Here is a 16,655-nt window from a genome sequence, read left to right on the forward strand (position 1 = left end):
AGAGAGAGAGGGAGACACAGAATCCGAAGCAGACTCCAGGGTTTGAGCTGTCAGCACAGAGCCCGAACCGGGGCTTGAACTCACAAACTATAAGATCATGACCTGAGCCGAAGTTGGACGCTCAACTGACTGAGCCACCCAGGCGCCCCATAAAGCTCTGTATCTTACATGCAGGAAGATATGAACGGGGATCTGTACCTGTCACACAAACAATGCTCAGCCCTATTCCTGGCATCCTGGGAGCCCCCTGGAGATGCTGAGAAGGAAAGGCAGAGAAGGGGGAAGCAGAGGGAGAAGGAGCAGGCTGAGCTCCCTTCAGCTTTTTGATTGCAGATACAGGGAGTTAGGGACCTAGAAGTACCCACACACAGCTCACCCCTCTCCCTTAGCCCCCATGCTCAATCTGTCCCTAATCCCGCCCACTTATGTCCCCACAGCTCCCACCAATCCTGCCATCTCCTCAGTGACTGCCAGAGAGCAGGGCTGACATCCAGGTTCTGCCTCTACTGACACACACATTTCTCCTTGGCTGTGTGACTTGAGGCAAGTCTCTTCACCTGTCTGGCCTCAGTTTTCTTCACTGTGAAATAAGAATAATAAGGTACCTACCACACAGGACTGTTGAGATAATTTAACATGATTATCTGGGCAGGGTACTTAGCTCAGGCCTGGCTCAAGGGACATAATAAGCACTCTATGAAAGCCAACTTTTAGTATTGTCAGTTCAGACATCATCTTTTCCTGGCTGGACACTCAGGGCAGCCCCCACTATGGCCTCTCTGCCTCCATTCTTGCCCGTCTAGTCTTTCCTCTCCAACTCAGTCAGGGTCAGGCCCCTGTCTAAAACTTGTCAAGTTACAGCTTCTTTGCCCAGAGTGTGGGTCTTGGTCCATCTGAGACACTCCTTAAAGTTTAACTTTCTGGGATCCTCCTCCAGTGTCCCAGGAGATCTTACTGAGACTCATCGCTCTACAAACCAAAGCTTGGTATGGGATCCAAGGCCCTGGACCTCTCCCCTGACACCTCCTCCAACCTGATACTCCCTACCTCACCCTCTGACCAACCAGAGAGTGTAGAGTTCCCTGCTGCCCTGCATTTGCCTGTTCGTCCCCATTTGTAGATGTGCAGGCTTGGACACTCCTTCTCCCCTCTCCTCCTGACTCCTTCTACCTCCCTATCCCTCAGGAAGTCATGCCTGTTATGTGCTGAATTATCTTCCTTCCAAAGTAGTATCTTGGAGATCTAACTGCCAGTACCTCAGAATGGGACTGTGTTTGGAGATAAGGCCTTTAAAGAGGTAAGTAAGTTAAAATGAGGCTTTTAGTGTGGGCTCTCACCCAATCTGAATGATATCCTCGTAAGGGAGACCAGGGCACAGGCATACACAGAGGAAAGACAATGTGAGGACACAGCAAGAAGGTGGCCACCTGTAAGCTAAGAAGAGAGGCCTCAGGAGAAACCAGAGTTGCTAACATCTTGATCTTACACAAGACTTTTTAAAGGCTAGCATTGTGGCCTATCAGTGGGTTATTAAATTGATTTCATGAGTTCAGCCAACATTTTTAATGAAATAGAATAGAGGAGAAAACATAGCCGAATACACTGCATGGAGTAAAGACATTTATTGTCCGTAACATTGTGTTTTCCTTGTGTGCCTGTGTGTGTATATTGAATCACAATAAAAAAGCCTTCCTTACTAACACCCATCAAGAAAGAAAGAAAGAAAGAAAGAAAGAAAGAAAGAAAGAAAGAAAAGAAAAGAAAAGAAAAGAAAAGAAAAGAAAAGAAAAAAGAAAAAGCCACTGTAGTTTCAGCTGGAACAAGTCCCTGCCGGTTCAAATTGCAGACTGTAAGGGTTTGGTTGAACCAGCTCATCTTATTTTAAACATTTTTATTATACAATATCATAAACAAATAGCTTATACAACATAAATATACAGTTTACCAAACTATTACAAAACAAGTACCCAGGTGATATCACGGCATCAAGAATCTGAACAGTACCCTGGACAGCACCCTAATGCTTCTCGTTGTGCCCCTTCCCGATTACAATCGACCCTTCTGATTTTTGTGCTATTGACTTCCTTGACTTTCTTTATTTTTATTTCTAACATTTCATTTCTCTTGATATACACCTAGGAGTGAAGTTGCTGGCTCATATGTAACTCTATGTTTAACTGTTTGAGGTGCTGCTGGACTGTTCCTAAGCAGCTGCACCATTTTACATTCCCGGGAGCAGGGTGTGAAGGTGCTGAATTCCCCACATCTGGATGATGATGCCTGCTTTTGTCCCACTCTATGGGTCATCCTTTCCTGTTTCTTTGTATGAATTATATATTCTTTTGTTGGAAACTGAAGATTTTAATTAATATGTTGTTTTTTTTTTAATTTTTTTTTCAACGTTTATTTATTTTTGGGACAGAGAGAGACAGCATGAACGGGCGAGGGGCAGAGAGAGAGGGAGACACAGAATCGGAAACAGGCTCCAGGCTCTGAGCCATCAGCCCAGAGCCCGACGCGGGGCTCGAACTCACGGACCGCGAGATCGTGACCTGGCTGAAGTCGGACGCTTAACCGACTGCGCCACCCAGGCGCCCCTTTAATTAATATGTTGTAGCAACTCGGTACTAGTCCATTGCCTCCAGGGCTTGTTATTGTTATTTGTCTGTTTAGTGACTGGCTGGATTATTTTAGTGAAGTCTTTACCCTCCTCCCCACAGTCTAAATACAAAGCCTCTGTCATTGGTCCTCAGGAAGTGCAGCCTTGGGTATTCCTACAGTCACCCTGGGATGACAGTGGTTTGGGCAAGGCTCTCTTTGACTGACTCTTTCCCTGGCTACACCCAGCTGTTAAGCTCCATTCAATGCCAGCTGAGTCCTCTGTTGTTTTCTTTGAAAATTTTTTGTAATGTTTATTTATTTTTGAGAGAGAGACACACACAGAGCATGAGCGGGTGAGGGGCAGACAGAGAGGGAGACACAGAATCTGAAGCAGGCTCCAGGTTCCGAGCTGTCAGCACAGAGCCTGACGCAGGGCTCAAACCCATGAACTGTGAGATCATGACTTGAGCAAAGTCAGGCTCTTAACCGACTGAGCCACCCAGGCGCCCCCGCTTTTGTTTTCAACAATGAATGTCCTGGGACCTAAATTGTTCCATAAACTGATCCAATCAAATTTGGATTCTTTGAAGGAATAGGATTTGTATCCCTGAATCTACCTGAGGGTTCAATCTTTTCTCGGCCCTCATTCCCACTTACAACAGGGCCTCAAAGGCAGAGCTCAGCATCATAGGCCCTTCCTTCCTCTCTCCAAATCTTTCAGTCCAGAGAGTTCCTTGTTGTTGCTGTTGTTGTTTTCAGCATCTTTTCTGAAATAGATACACAAATATTCTTCCAAACTGCTTACGCTAGTCCCTTGTCTTCAGACACCTGAACCCAAGAATTGAAGAAATAAAGATTGTATCTTGTTCCTCTGTTACTTTTTTTCCCCCAATAGGGTCAAGATGTAGATTGAAGAGAAAGGAGGGGTTGATTTCAGAAGAGTACTGCAAATTTTTATCCCACCATAGGTAAGTGCTATTATTGTTCCCATTTTATAAATAAGGAAGATGAGATCTAGAGAGATTGAGAAGCTGGAGTTTTTGAGACAGAGCCAGAAGTCAAGGCTGGAAGCTGGGCACTTGTGTCTGTTGGCGGTGTCCCAACTCTCCCTTCCTCTCCCCCACCTAGACAATGCTGGGGCCAGGCCCTCCCCGGCTTTGGGAGGCCCCTTGTGGTCTGGCCATGCTCATCATGCAGCTCCGGTGCCAGCACACTAAACCACAGGAGAAATCTCTGCATCCTGCAGTACTCTGCAATCTCTCTCAGCCCTTCCTCCCTGCAGTCTGGTGTCAGATGGTAGCGCTGGGGCTCTGATCAATCCTCAGCTATGTAGTTGTCTGGCTGTGTGACCTGGGGCAAGTATCTCTTCCCCCATCCCCTGAGCTTCAGTTTCCCCATCTGTGACCTGGGGATTCTGGTGGTTATTGAGCATGTGTTCGTTGAGGGCCTGCTCTGGCAGGCAATGTGCTGGAAGCTGGGAATGCAAAGGGGAGTGAGACTGTCCCAGTGTCCCCGTGTCCCACAGTGGCTTGCCTACCTGGCATGGAGGTGGACATATTGCAGGCATTCAAGGAAGGGAGCTCTCCTGTGGTGCAGGATTTGCATGATTTGCTGCTGACAGCCCAGCAGTCCAGCCTCCTCTGTGGTGGCCTCTCAGGGAGCCTCTCTTTGATTAATGAGTGCCTTTGTCCCTAAAGGACGAGCTGCTGGCTGCCTTCATGTTTCATCTGGCTGCTAAGGCCCCCAAACAGTTGGCAAAGCAGTTGGTATCATGGACTATTTTTAGGTGGGGGAGTTAGTGGGGTGTGTGGATGTGGTGGGGCCCAGGGGGAGTCCAGGAGACAGGGAGCATCACAAGCAACAAGATGAGGGGAGAACAGGAAGGATGCTCTCTCTCAGGAATGTGTGGGCAAATTTTCACATCTCCTTCATGACTGGGGCCAAAGACCACCTCCTCTGTACAGCCTTCCTTGATTTCTTCAATAAATGCATCAAAGACTCAGGTTAAGGGCTACCCTCTGGTCTGCCCCCAGCTCTTGGTTATGGTTCCAAACATACTGAGAAATAATGTGCCGTAGGGTTCTTATCTGATGCATCTCTGGGTCTCTTCTGCTCTGCACCTCTGAGTCCCATCCTGCCATTTCTCATCATAACAACAAGGTATAGAATAGAAGTTAGGAGTCCAGATTTTGGAGTCACACAGCTGAGACCTACTCTTGGCTCCTTTCTAGCAAGATAACCACGACCAAGTTAGGTTTGCACAACTGTTTCGTCATCTGTAAAATGGGTGATTATCGTGCCTGCCTCCTAGAAATTAAAGGGCTTATCTTGCTCAAAGCACAGAGTATAATACCTGGCATAGATTGACAAATCTCTTGCAAGCCCAGGCCCAGAAGGAACTGCACACAACCCAAAGCCCCCCTTGTGGCTTCTTGGGTATGATGTGCGTGCTAGCTGGAAGGAGGGAAGTGTTCCCGGACACCCCGGGGCCTAGAGGCAACCCAGCGAGAGAGTGGAGGAGCGAGGCTAAAGACAAGGTCTTCGAATCTAGTCAATTGTAGCATTTTCCCTCAGCCTCCCTGCTAACGTACACCCCCTCCTCCGACTCTAGTATTTTCCTTCTCTCCTTCCCGCCCCCGCTTCTAATTCTGCAGCTACCCCAGGTGGGAAGACGGGTCTCGGGGTGACGGGCGTGGGGGTGGGAGAGCAGGTGGATAGTCCCGGCCCAAGGTGGGGAAAGGCGCCTCCCGCGCAGTACAAAGGCTCTGGCTTGCGGTGGGGGAGGGGGCGCCCGTGTCTCTAGGAGAACCCGGAAGTCCCCAGAAATGAGGGCGGGGTCTGAGGGAGCCTGAACTGGGGGATGGGTCTCATAGATACCGGGGAGTCCCCGAACCAGTGAAGATGCGCTAGGGAGTTCCTGAGACGGAGTGTGGGCGGAGCTTCCCAGGGCCTGGGGGCGGGGCTATGGAGGGGCGTGGTCTCCCACGAAGGGGCGGAGCTCTGTTGACTAGGGCTAAGCTTCGCCGCAAGAGGCGGAGTTTCGGGTGGGGCGGGGCTTTAAGGGGGCGGGGCATCGGGACAAGGGGCGGAGTGTGGAGCTTCGCGCTCGCCCCCTCCCCCGGCCCCGGGTGTCCCCGTGACGAGGCAGCGCGGAGCCGCCGCGGGCCGGGCCCATCCCGCCGCAGCGGCCCCGGGGCCGAGCAGGGGCGAGGCGCGGAGGGAGCGGCGCCGAGTGGGGCCGGGAGCGCGGCCAGGTGAGACCGCCGGGGCGGAGGGGGCGGGGGCTGCGCCGGGCGGGCGCGGGGGGCGTGTTTGCGTGTCTGAGGGTGGCAGGGGGAGTGGGTCCGAGGGCTGGCGCAGGGGGTTGTTTGCGCGCTCGCGGGTCCCGAGTGGGCTCTGCGCCCGTCCGGGCACTGCCCGCGGGGCTCGGGGTGTGCGGGACTGTGTGCGTGCGCGCGCGTGTTTGTGGCGAGGGGCCGCCGGGTGTGTATCTGCGTATGCGCTGGGCCGTCATTGTGCCTGCCCCGGGCGCGGGGCTCGGGGCTCGGGGCTCGGGGCGCGGGCCTGCCCCGGCGCAGTCCCTCCTGCGCGGGGATGTTTTCCAAACAGGCTTCCTGCGGAGACTGGCTCTGCTGCAGCCCCAGCCGGAGGGGGGAGCGCCGCCCCCACAGGCCTCCAGAGACCCGGGCGGCCCTGGGACTGCAGACAGACACCTGAGGGAGGGAGGGGGCGCGCACCCGGGAGGGGTCCAGAGGCCCGCCCGCCGGGCGGAGCCAAGATGGGGAGACTGAGGCAGATGGATGGGGAGGAGAAGGTGGCCAGACAGGATGACATGAGGAGGAGGGTGGGAAGAGAGACGGGCGAAAAGGACAGCCCCGGGAGGACAGAGAGTCATTGAGGAAAAAGACAGACAGACAGAGGCCTAGACCTGCAAGGGACTAAATGATTAAGATAGATAGATTCCAAGAGCCCAACGGAAGGGTTACTCTGAGGCCCCGGAGCCAAGAGCCAAACCCAGGAACTGAGTCTAAGATGAGGAATAAGGGCCCTCTAACTCTTGAGGTGTCTCTCTTCCAAGCACATCCCAGACTCTGGGGTCCTAGCCAAAAAGAAGCGTCTGGCCACCCCAAGTTGGTCTACCCCTCTGGCCCTACCAGATATCCCGACCCTCTGATTGTGGGGCCCTTTCCTCTTGGTTCCATCCCACCCATTTCCCTTCCCTGGTATCCCAGCAACCCCGGGGCAGTTTAAAGGAGACAAGAGGTGGAGTGGTTGCCATAGCAACAGAGGTGGTGAAAGGTCACTCTGGCCTTTGCCTAGGTGGTCCTGGCAGCAGGCCTGAGCTGGCATTGAGGGGGTTGGGATGAGAGGTTGCAAAATTCTTTTTCTCCTCTCCCACTCTGCGCAGAATGGTGCTAGAAGGAAACCCTGAAGTGGGGTCTCCCCGAACCTCAGACCTCGGGCACCCAGGGAGCCAGGGCTCTTGTGTCCTCTCTTCTCCTGGTGAAGATGCGCAGCCAGGCGAGGAGCCCATCAAGTATGGCGAACTCATCGTCCTGGGGTGAGCGACCCTGGCCCAGGTGGGGCAGGGCACCAGGCATCCCCCAGGGCAACCAGATCAAGGGCCCCAGCTCTCCCCACATATGACCTTCTGCTGTTTGTCCCTCCTCACCTCCCCAACTGAGAGAGTTGACCAAACCCACCTCAATTCCTGTTATTTTATCTTCCCATTTTTAATAAATTCCTGAGAAAACTCCGACTGCCCACCTAAGTTTCTGATCAGAAATAAAGTAGCACCATCTGCCTTTCATAAAGCACCTAGTATACGTAGTCTGGGGTGAAGAACTTTGGTTCTCCAGCAAAAATACTTGGTTCAAATCCTGCCTCTGCAAGTAGCTTAACTTCCCTGTGCCTCCATTTTCCCACCTTACAAATAGGGATGATAATAATACCTCAGAGGGTTTTTGGAGGAATGAATGAGGTGATTTCTGTAAAGCACGTAGAACAGTGCCTGGCACATATCAAGTGTTCTGGGAGGCAGGCTTGTGCCAAGCCCTTTCATGGACATTATTTCATTTCAATCTTCACAAAGATGCTGTGAGGAAGGAGGTGAGGAAACCGAGGCTCAGAGAGGGGAAGTGACTGGTCCAAGGGCACACAGCTGGTAAGTGGCAGGGCTGGGATTCGGACCCAGGTCTTTCTTACTCCAGGTCTAGTGCACATTCACTAAGCCACAGCTGACCCTCACGCTACAGATGAGAACCGAGGCCAGGAGAGAGGAAGCGATGTGAGTTGGTGGTCCGTGGGTAAACTTCATCCCTTCCTGGTCTCCGCCTGACCGGGATCCCTGCACCACCCGCTGAACTCCACCCCCAGGCACAGATCCCTCTTCTGCCTCCTCCATCCACACCTTTTGGCCTCTCTCTCTGCCATCTGCCCCGAAGAAAATATTTGAGAAGCTATGCTGTCATTATGATTACTTAGAAATAATAGGGGCTGTTATACATGTACACACCATGTGCTTTTCCCCTAATAATCATAGTTAACGTTTATCAAGGGCCTGCTGTAGATCTGTCACACTCTGTGCCGGACATTTTTTAAATGCTTGATGTCATTTAGTTCTCGCAATGAACCTGTGAGGTAGGTCCTGATTAATTAGCACCATTTTACAGAGGTCATGTGATAAGTGGAAGAGCCAGAATTTAAGCCAGGCCCACCTGAGCCTCAAGCCCATGTCCTGAACTGGCCCACACCCCATAGGTGGGAAGATTTTACAAGGGCAAAAGTGATCCCCCTCTCAGGGATGCTTGCATGATAGGAGCAGCTGCTTGGTGTCCCAAAGGAAGGGCAGGCTTTCCAGTTGAGGGTGAGGCCACTGATGGGGGGAGAGTGCAGACCTAAGGGTATAGGCCCTCTTGACAGCTGTTTGTTCTCTGTAGAGCAGTGAAGCCCCACACTGGTTATAGAGCCACTCGGAGAGCACATTGAAAATACTCATTGACAGGCCTGTCCGAAACCTGCAGAATCAGAATCTCCATGGGTAGAGCCAGGAAATCTGTAGTTTAACGAGCTCATGAGAAGACTCTGATTTAAGTGGGCCTTATCTGTATTTGGCAGCTCTTCATCCTAGGACTGCCTGCTCTAAATCCTTCCATGGCTCCCTAGTCTTCCAGAAAGAAGTCCAGGCTCTTAAGCTTGGTGTTCAGGGCCCTTCCAGCAGCTTCATCTTCCTCTACTGCAGTTTATCACCCAAATCGCCACTCCCTGATCTCACCAAACCCTGCCAGTCTCATGACCTTTGCTTGGGGTGAGCCTTCCCTCGGGAAGGGCCTCTGCAAGAAAGGCCGGAGTCAGACGACCCAAGTTCAAATCTCTGACTTTTTCACTTACTAGCCTGGGACCTCAGGCAGGTCATTTTACCTCCCTGAGCCTCAATTTTTCTCATTTGTAAAATGGGAAGAAAGGTACTTGCCTGGCAGGACATTGCACAGATTCCATTAGGTAATTAATAACGTGAAGCACCGGGAACACGGGAGGCTCCAGTACATGGCAGTGACCAAGGCTGTGACTCACCCCATCTTTGCCTTCCACAATCACCCCCTCTGGATAAGAGCTGGAAGGAAGGTAGAAATTTGACATGTTATGGATATATGGAGGTGGTGGCATTGTGGGTCTGTCCTTTCTTTCTTTCTTTCTTTCTTTCTTTCTTTCTTTCTTTCTTCCTTCCTTCCTTCCTTCCTTCCTTCCTTCCTTCCTTCCTTCCTTCTTTTCTTAAAGTTGGTTTATTTATTTTAGAGATATATACAGAGAGCATGAGCAGGGGAGGGGCAGAGAGAAAAGGAGAAAGAGAGAGAGAGAGAGAGAGAGAGAGAGAATCCCAAGCAGGCTCTGCACTGTCAGCACAGAGCCCAACACAGGGCTCGAACTCATGAACAGTGAGATCATGACCTGAGCTGAAACCAAGAGTCAGATGCTTAACCAACTGAGCCACCCAGGTGCCCCTCTGTTTTTTCTTTCATTCTGGTTTCCAGTCATACTTGTGGTGTAACAAGTGACAGCTTGCTATAGAGGTGAATCCTTTCTAGTTCTTCAAAGCCCAGCTTCCTCTTCTAGAAACCTGACCTGAGGCCAGAATTCCCTTCTCCTGCCTCTGGGCTTGTGGCACAGTTGGTGCTCAGGTTCCTTGAAAAGCTCAGGACCCCCGCTTCCCTGCCACTGAGGACACAGAACTGACCTGCGGTGTGCCCCCGATGCCACCCCACCGCCCAGCATCTGGCCACACATGGCTCAGGCATCCAGGAAGCACTGGTTAATTGAATGCAAAGTCTTTTGTAGCTACTCTGCTCCTCACCCTACTTCCCAAAGGCACTGATTTCATATAGTAGGGAGGGTCTTCTAGTTTCAGATGCTTCTAGTGTTTGTTTGTTACTGTAGAATCTGCCCAGAAGGTAGCAGTTCTTCCAAATCTCTCAAGGGCTCACTTTCTTTTTTTTTTTCCTCTCTCTCTCTCTCCTTTCAATTCCTTCTTTTTAACCCTCCACATCCACAGCTACAATGGGTGTCTGGCAAGTGGGGACAAGGGCCGCCGGAGAAGCCGCCTGGCACTGAGCCGCCGGCCCCATGCCAACGGAGTGAAGCCAGACGTCATGCACCACATCTCCACACCGCTCGTCTCCAAGGCAAGCAGCCTGTCCCAGTAGACCTGGACAAAAGTCCTGTGCTCCCTGCCCAGATCCCAGGTCCTCAGCCTTCCCAGTGCTGCCTGCCCACAGGCCTGCTGGAGCAGGGGAGCCCTCTGTGTCTTCTGGGGCTACCAGGGAAGTGGTACCGAGAGGAGATCCCCTGCAGCATACCGCACTTTACAGTTTGCAGAATGTTTCTTTGATGACCAGATCCCAGCCATTGAATGGAAATGATCAGCATCATTTAGAGGCAGCCAAGGCTCAGAGAAGGGATGTGACAGTCACACAGCAATGGCAAAGGAAAGCCTTTGGCTTCAGAGGATTTGGGTTAAGATACAAGCTCTCCTGTTTCCATCTGTGTGACTTTTGGCCAGTTTCTTCTCCTCCCTGAGCTGCAGTTCCCTCAGCCATAAGATGGGAATAATAACCAGGCCTTCCTCTTGGGGTGGCTGTAGGGATCAGATAAGGCAGCCTGAGTATAGTGCCAGTTGCACAGGACATCCTCTGCGACGGTAGAACTGCCCCTTCCCTGGGATTGGCCAGTGGGCGTTGGGTTCCAACTTGTGGCTCAGAGGCTCACACTTCCCTTGGCCACAGGCCCGGGGAAGTGACTTCTCCTTTCTCCCCACCAGGCACTGAGTAACCGTGGCCAGCACAGCATCTCGTATACACTGTCCCGGAGCCACTCGGTCATAGTCGAATACACACATGACAGTGACACAGACATGTTCCAGGTATGCTCAGGCCCCTCTGTAAGCCTCTTGGCCACGGAGCCACCGGGCTTCAACATCCAGCACTGCAGGCATTCCAGGGTGACCCTGGAGGACTGAAGGCCGTGGTGAGGGTGTTTTGGGGGCGGGGACTCAGTGTAATCAACTACTCTTCAGATGAGGAAGCAGGATGTCCTATGAGGCCTTTGACCTCCTGGAGTCACACAGCAAATCAGTGGCTGTATCAAAATTTAAAACTCAAGAGCAGACTCCCAGGCCACAGGAGGCCATACAGCTTAAGAGTTCAGAGTGAGGTGCGACAGTCATACTACCTGGGTCAGATCCCAGCTCCATCACTTACTAGCTGGGTAACTTTGGGCAAGAGTCGCTTAGACTCTCTGGGCCTCTGTTTCCTCATCTGTACAGTGGGGCCCACAGTATACCCACCCCATGGAATTATTGGGAAGATTAGCTGAGATATGGCACATGAAGGGCTTAGCACGGTATCTAGTAAATTTAAAAAATTCACTATGTGCTGCTAATGTTTGAGCACTCCCAGACCGTGGGTGTCACGTTTTCACTGGTCAATTAAAAAAAAAAATAAACTCATTTTTATTGAGTGGGGGAGACAGAGAAGCCCCAGATCCTAGCCATTGGATTTGGAGACCCCAGCTGAGAGCCCAGAGTGCTTAGGGAGTCGGGGTGGTACTCCCCCCTCCTCGTTGTTTGGTGACCCCACAGGCGGAACCCTGGGGTAGGAAGCCTGTGGGATTGAGCCGTGCACAGTATCCCTGTGCTCGCCCTCCTCTTCCTCACAGATCGGCCGTTCCACCGAGAACATGATCGACTTTGTGGTAACGGACACATCGCCTGGAGGAGGGGCCGCCGAGGGCCCCTCTGCCCAGAGCACCATCTCCCGCTATGCCTGCCGCATCCTCTGTGACCGCCGGCCGCCCTATACTGCCCGCATCTATGCTGCTGGCTTTGATGCCTCCAGCAACATCTTCCTTGGAGTGAGTGAGCCCCCCCCTAGGCAGGGACCGGCACTTTATCTGAGAGTGAGCAGAGGGGCAGGGTGGGGAGGGTCAGTGTCCTGGGGTGATGGACCAGTGGGCAGTCATCATAACCGTGACCTATGCTGGCAGTGGCAGTGTCACTTAAAACATGAGCACAGTGAGACTCCAGGACTTCAGGTGATGCCCCCGGCCATGCAGCGCCCATTCCAGTCCTCTCTGGGCTCCCTCTGACTGCGAGGGTATTGGGGCAGCATCCCGGGATCGCGGCCTGCTGGGGGCCACTCGGGGATATGATCTGATCCCACATGTGGTCCCAGGAGCGGGCAGCCAAGTGGCGGACCCCCGACGGCCTGATGGACGGCTTAACCACCAATGGGGTCCTGGTGATGCACCCAGCAGGCGGCTTCTCTGAGGACTCGGCCCCGGGTGTCTGGAGGGAGATATCAGTCTGTGGGAATGTGTACACTCTGAGGGACAGCCGCTCGGCACAGCAGCGAGGGAAGCTGGTAGGTGGCCTGCTCCATCCTCCCCGCCCCCGACTCCTTCCCAGACCCTTCCCCCTGATCTCCAGCCCTCCTACACAAGGGAGCTCCAACAGGTTCCATTTGGGGATCATGCCCCACTTGCCCCACAGAGAGGACCAGACCAGTGGCTCCAAAATGTAGCCCACATACTGCTGGAGGTCTATGGGGTGAGGCGCGACAGAGCACACATAAATGCACTGTGCAGTAGAAAGTGGCCTTAGGGATGCCGACAGCTTAAAACATCCCAGCCTCCTGTGAGGATGACACTTGGCCCATGTGTGAGCAGTTTATACCGAAAGTGTTGGCAGTTTGCAACGTGTCTCTCACGTTCGGATGGATTTAGCTTTATTATCCTCTACTAGCGGGAAAGGGCCCTTGGAGTAGTTCTCACGGAGGTGACAGTGAATGCTCCACGTGGCACAGATCAGAGAACTAACATTAGGAGCTGGGACAGAGTCCTAGAGAGAGGCAGGGGCCTGCCCATGGTCACGTGGCTAAGCTCCTTAAATAGGCCTCTCCGAGCTCTTCCAGGGCTCAAGCACACCCAGCAAACAGATGCACAATCTCAGGGAAGAGCATGGCTTCTCTTTCCAGAGCACCAATTCTACGGGGAGATTTGGAGAAACATTATCTTTAAAATCGGTGCGTGTGAATATTTCACTGGCACACACTTGTTGAGTACCTACTGTGTTCCAGGCACTGTTCCAGATGTTTACGTTGATTGATTCATGGGAACCACTTGAGATAATGGGATGCAGACTCCATCTCGAGGATAAGGAAATTAAGACACAGAGAGGATGAATTACTTGACCGGGGATGCAAAGTCAGTAAACAGTGAAGCCAGGAATCACACCCAGGCACGCTAGTTCTAGAATCATTGCTTTTAACCACAGCCACTGGGACAGCTGCCTTGGGCTAAGCCCCCCAGTGTTTCTCAGATAGAAGGGTTTTCCCACTTCTGCCCTTAGGGGAGACCCTGGGAACAACCTTGTTTTGGTCAAGCTCTCCTGATTTGACAGATAAAGTGACCGAGGCCCATGTCACACTGTGAGGGACAGTGCATGCCTGGGAGCACTGACTTGCTCTCCCACATGGGTTCTCAGGCCTCCTGGCTCCTCTGCCCCAGCCCACCCCACTGGCCCAGGGTGTTCTCTCCAGGGAGGTTCAGTGGGATGGATAGGTGGCTTGGCTGGGGTGACGGCTGCCCGATGGCCAGGAGTTCGGGGGCCTCTTGAGCAGTAAGGCCCTTCTGCTGTCTCTGGCAGGTGGAAAACGAGTCTAATGTGCTGCAGGACGGCTCCCTCATTGACCTGTGTGGGGCCACGCTGCTATGGCGCACGCCAGCAGGGCTGCTGAGGGCACCCACGCTGAAGCAGCTAGAGGCCCAGCGGCAGGAAGCGAATGCAGCACGGCCCCAGTGCCCCGTGGGCCTCAGCACCCTGGCCTTCCCCAGTCCGGCCCGTGGCCGCACAGCACCCGACAAGCAGCAGCCCTGGGTCTACGTCCGGTGTGGCCACGTCCACGGCTACCACGGCTGGGGCTGCAGGAGAGAGCGGGGCCCCCAGGAGCGCGAGTGTCCTCTCTGTCGCCTCGTGGGACCCTATGTCCCCTTATGGCTCGGCCAGGAGGCCGGCCTCTGTCTGGACCCTGGACCACCCAGCCATGCCTTTGCACCCTGCGGCCATGTCTGCTCTGAGAAGACTGCCCGCTACTGGGCCCAGACACCACTGCCCCATGGCACCCATGCTTTCCATGCTGCCTGCCCCTTTTGTGGGGCCTGGCTCACCGGCGAGCATGGCTGCGTCCGCCTCATTTTCCAGGGGCCACTGGACTAGGCTTTCCCGGGGCCCTGGATGCCGTGCCCACCTGCCCACCTAGGTCCCCCACCTTCTGCAGCCCAGAGGGAGCTCTGCATGTGGGACTCTACCTGCTGGCACATAGCCACACCGGATGGACGTGTTGGATGGGCTGTGCTCCTCCCTCTTATCTCTGGTCCCCCAAACCCCTACCCCAGTCATAATGATGGGGCCCTCAGCACCAGCTCTGTCCCGGGCTTTCCTGGGGTGTCCTACATCATGCCGCCTACACTGTGTCCCTGGGGGAGTGAAGGGGCCGTGGGCCCCTGACCCCCAGCTTAGGCTGGCTGTGCCCCGAGCCTGCCGACCCAGCTCCAGATATACTCACCCTGCTGCCGCCCTGGGTTCCTCTATAAACCTTGCTGCTCAGCTGCCCTCGCAAATCCCGCGTGTCCAGCATGAGTGCAGTGCCGCCAGCCCCTGCGTGAGTGATGGGTGGGCAGCAGGCTGGGACTGGCATCTGCTGATACCCACTGTGGGCTGGACCACTATGCCAAGTGGGCTCTGGGGACAGACACAATCAGACTTGGTTCGCTGCCCGGTGGAATTCACAGTCTAGTGGACGACAGACCAAATTACTGAATGACAGCACAGTTTCCTGTGTGCCAGGATCAGAGAATGGCCAAAGGCCGTGGAGCAGGTCTCACTAGAAGGCGGGAGGGTGAGGGGGGCTCGGGTGGGAACTCCCCACAGGAAGGGGAGTGTGCTGTGGGCAGGAGGGAGGCTGAGCACAGGCTCAGGTAGGAGGAAGCAGAGAACTGAGCGAGCGGTTGAGTGTCTGGGGCAGTGGCAACAGGGGGCAGAAAGGAGGCCGGAGCAAGAGGTTGGGGCTGTGCTGATGGGGAAGATGCCGGATGGAGGCTTTGGGACCTCATTTGTGGACAGTCAGGAGCAGGGGGAAGAGGGGACTCTCACAGTGCGCTGGCTGACAGAAGGGCTGGTATTGCCAAGTGCCCACCATGCCCCTTGCTGTGCTGCTGCTGCTAATAACTTTGTTAATGGAGCATTAACTAGGAGGTTTTGCTATTTGATCCTCATAGCAACCCAGGGAGGAAGGTGTTACCATTTCTATCTAAGATTCTGAGATTAAGGCACACGCGCCAAGTCACACAGCTAGAAAAGATTCAAATCCTGGCCTTAGCCCGCCCTCCTCTCCATCACACTGTGCTGCTTTCCTTGAACAGGGGTGGGAGAAGTTGGGAGGGCAGCTCAGGTAACTGGAACAGCATTGCAAAGGTGTGGCAGGAAAAATGCTTGGCGACAGAGGAGCCAGGTCTGGAGGGATGAGGAATGAGGGGTGTGGATGTTGGGCTGGGGCCTGGTGGCCCTTGGTTGCCATGAAGACCACGTCTAAACTGGACCCCCACTCATCCTAAGTGTCACTTCTTCCTGAGAGCCAAGGCAGCCTCAGTGTGCTGCTGGGGTTGCTTCCAGACCATTCCTGGGGGCAGCAACCTCGGGAGACAGGTAGGTGGAAGTTCTGGAGATCCAAAAACCTGAAAAAGAGGCTCTAAGTACAGGCCTGACCCGGGCATCATCCCCAGTTGAAGACAGCTGTTAGAGCCTTAGGGAGTACAGATTCCAAGGGGAGGGATCTGCCCCGGGCCACACAGCTGGTGGGGGCGACAGAGATCAGACGTAGGGCTCTTGAGAGGACAGTAGGGCTCTTGAGAGGACAGAGGGCACCGGTGGGTGGTGAAAAGGGGATGTGATGAGCTTCAGTGCATCACACTGCCACAGTGGGGGAGCCCAGATGGGATGCTCAGGTGGATGTGGGAGTACTGTCACACACACACACACACACACACACACACACACACCACTAGGAATCCGGCTCTTCCCAGTTCTTTCTTCTGACCCTGTTGGGAATCAGTCAGGGGAATGTTCCAGTCCCATTCCAGCAGAGAACCTTAGTCTCTGGGAGAAGAGACAAGCAAAGAGCATGGAACCATCCCAGGGAGAACTCAGAGGTAGTGGTGGGGGGTAATACAGCCCTGAATTTGGCCCAGCTTTGCCCCTTCCCAGCTCTTGGAGCCTCAGTCACCTGTTAAATGGAATAGCAGTTACTACAACACCAGATGGTTGTGACTGTATAGAGAGCACCTGTAACACAGTAGGTACTTAATGTTACTTCCTCACATATCCCTCCTGCATTTCCATGGGGAAGAACCAAGGCTGGGGATGGTCATGACTCCAGTGAGTGGACTGCTCCATATGATTGTGTGTGTGTGTGTGTGTGTGTGTGTGTGTGTGTGTGTGTGTGTGT

General features: G+C 53.7%; 1 protein-coding gene across 2 annotated transcripts; it reads left to right on the forward strand.

Moving 5' to 3' along the window:
• The first annotated feature begins 5,729 nt into the window (after positions 1–5,729).
• PELI3 (pellino E3 ubiquitin protein ligase family member 3) lies at positions 5,730–14,772 on the forward strand. Of its 2 annotated transcripts, XM_040466151.1 has the most exons (8): positions 5,730–5,855; positions 7,010–7,162; positions 7,694–7,765; positions 10,151–10,280; positions 10,916–11,017; positions 11,812–12,006; positions 12,327–12,515; positions 13,799–14,772. In XM_040466151.1, the coding sequence occupies exons 2-8, from the start codon at positions 7,011–7,013 to the stop codon at positions 14,366–14,368; spliced, it is 1,410 nt and encodes a 469-aa protein (XP_040322085.1). In that variant the 5' UTR covers positions 5,730–5,855; position 7,010; the 3' UTR covers positions 14,369–14,772. The 2 variants fall into 2 exon arrangements, with proteins under 2 accessions (XP_040322085.1, XP_040322086.1); XM_040466152.1 differs by lacking the exon at positions 7,694–7,765.
• The last annotated feature ends 1,883 nt before the right edge of the window (positions 14,773–16,655 follow it).

The sequence above is a fragment of the Herpailurus yagouaroundi genome, unplaced genomic scaffold, assembly GCF_014898765.1.
Source record: "Herpailurus yagouaroundi ecotype Mexico unplaced genomic scaffold, PumYag 569, whole genome shotgun sequence".
Classification (NCBI taxonomy): Eukaryota; Metazoa; Chordata; class Mammalia; order Carnivora; family Felidae; genus Herpailurus; species Herpailurus yagouaroundi.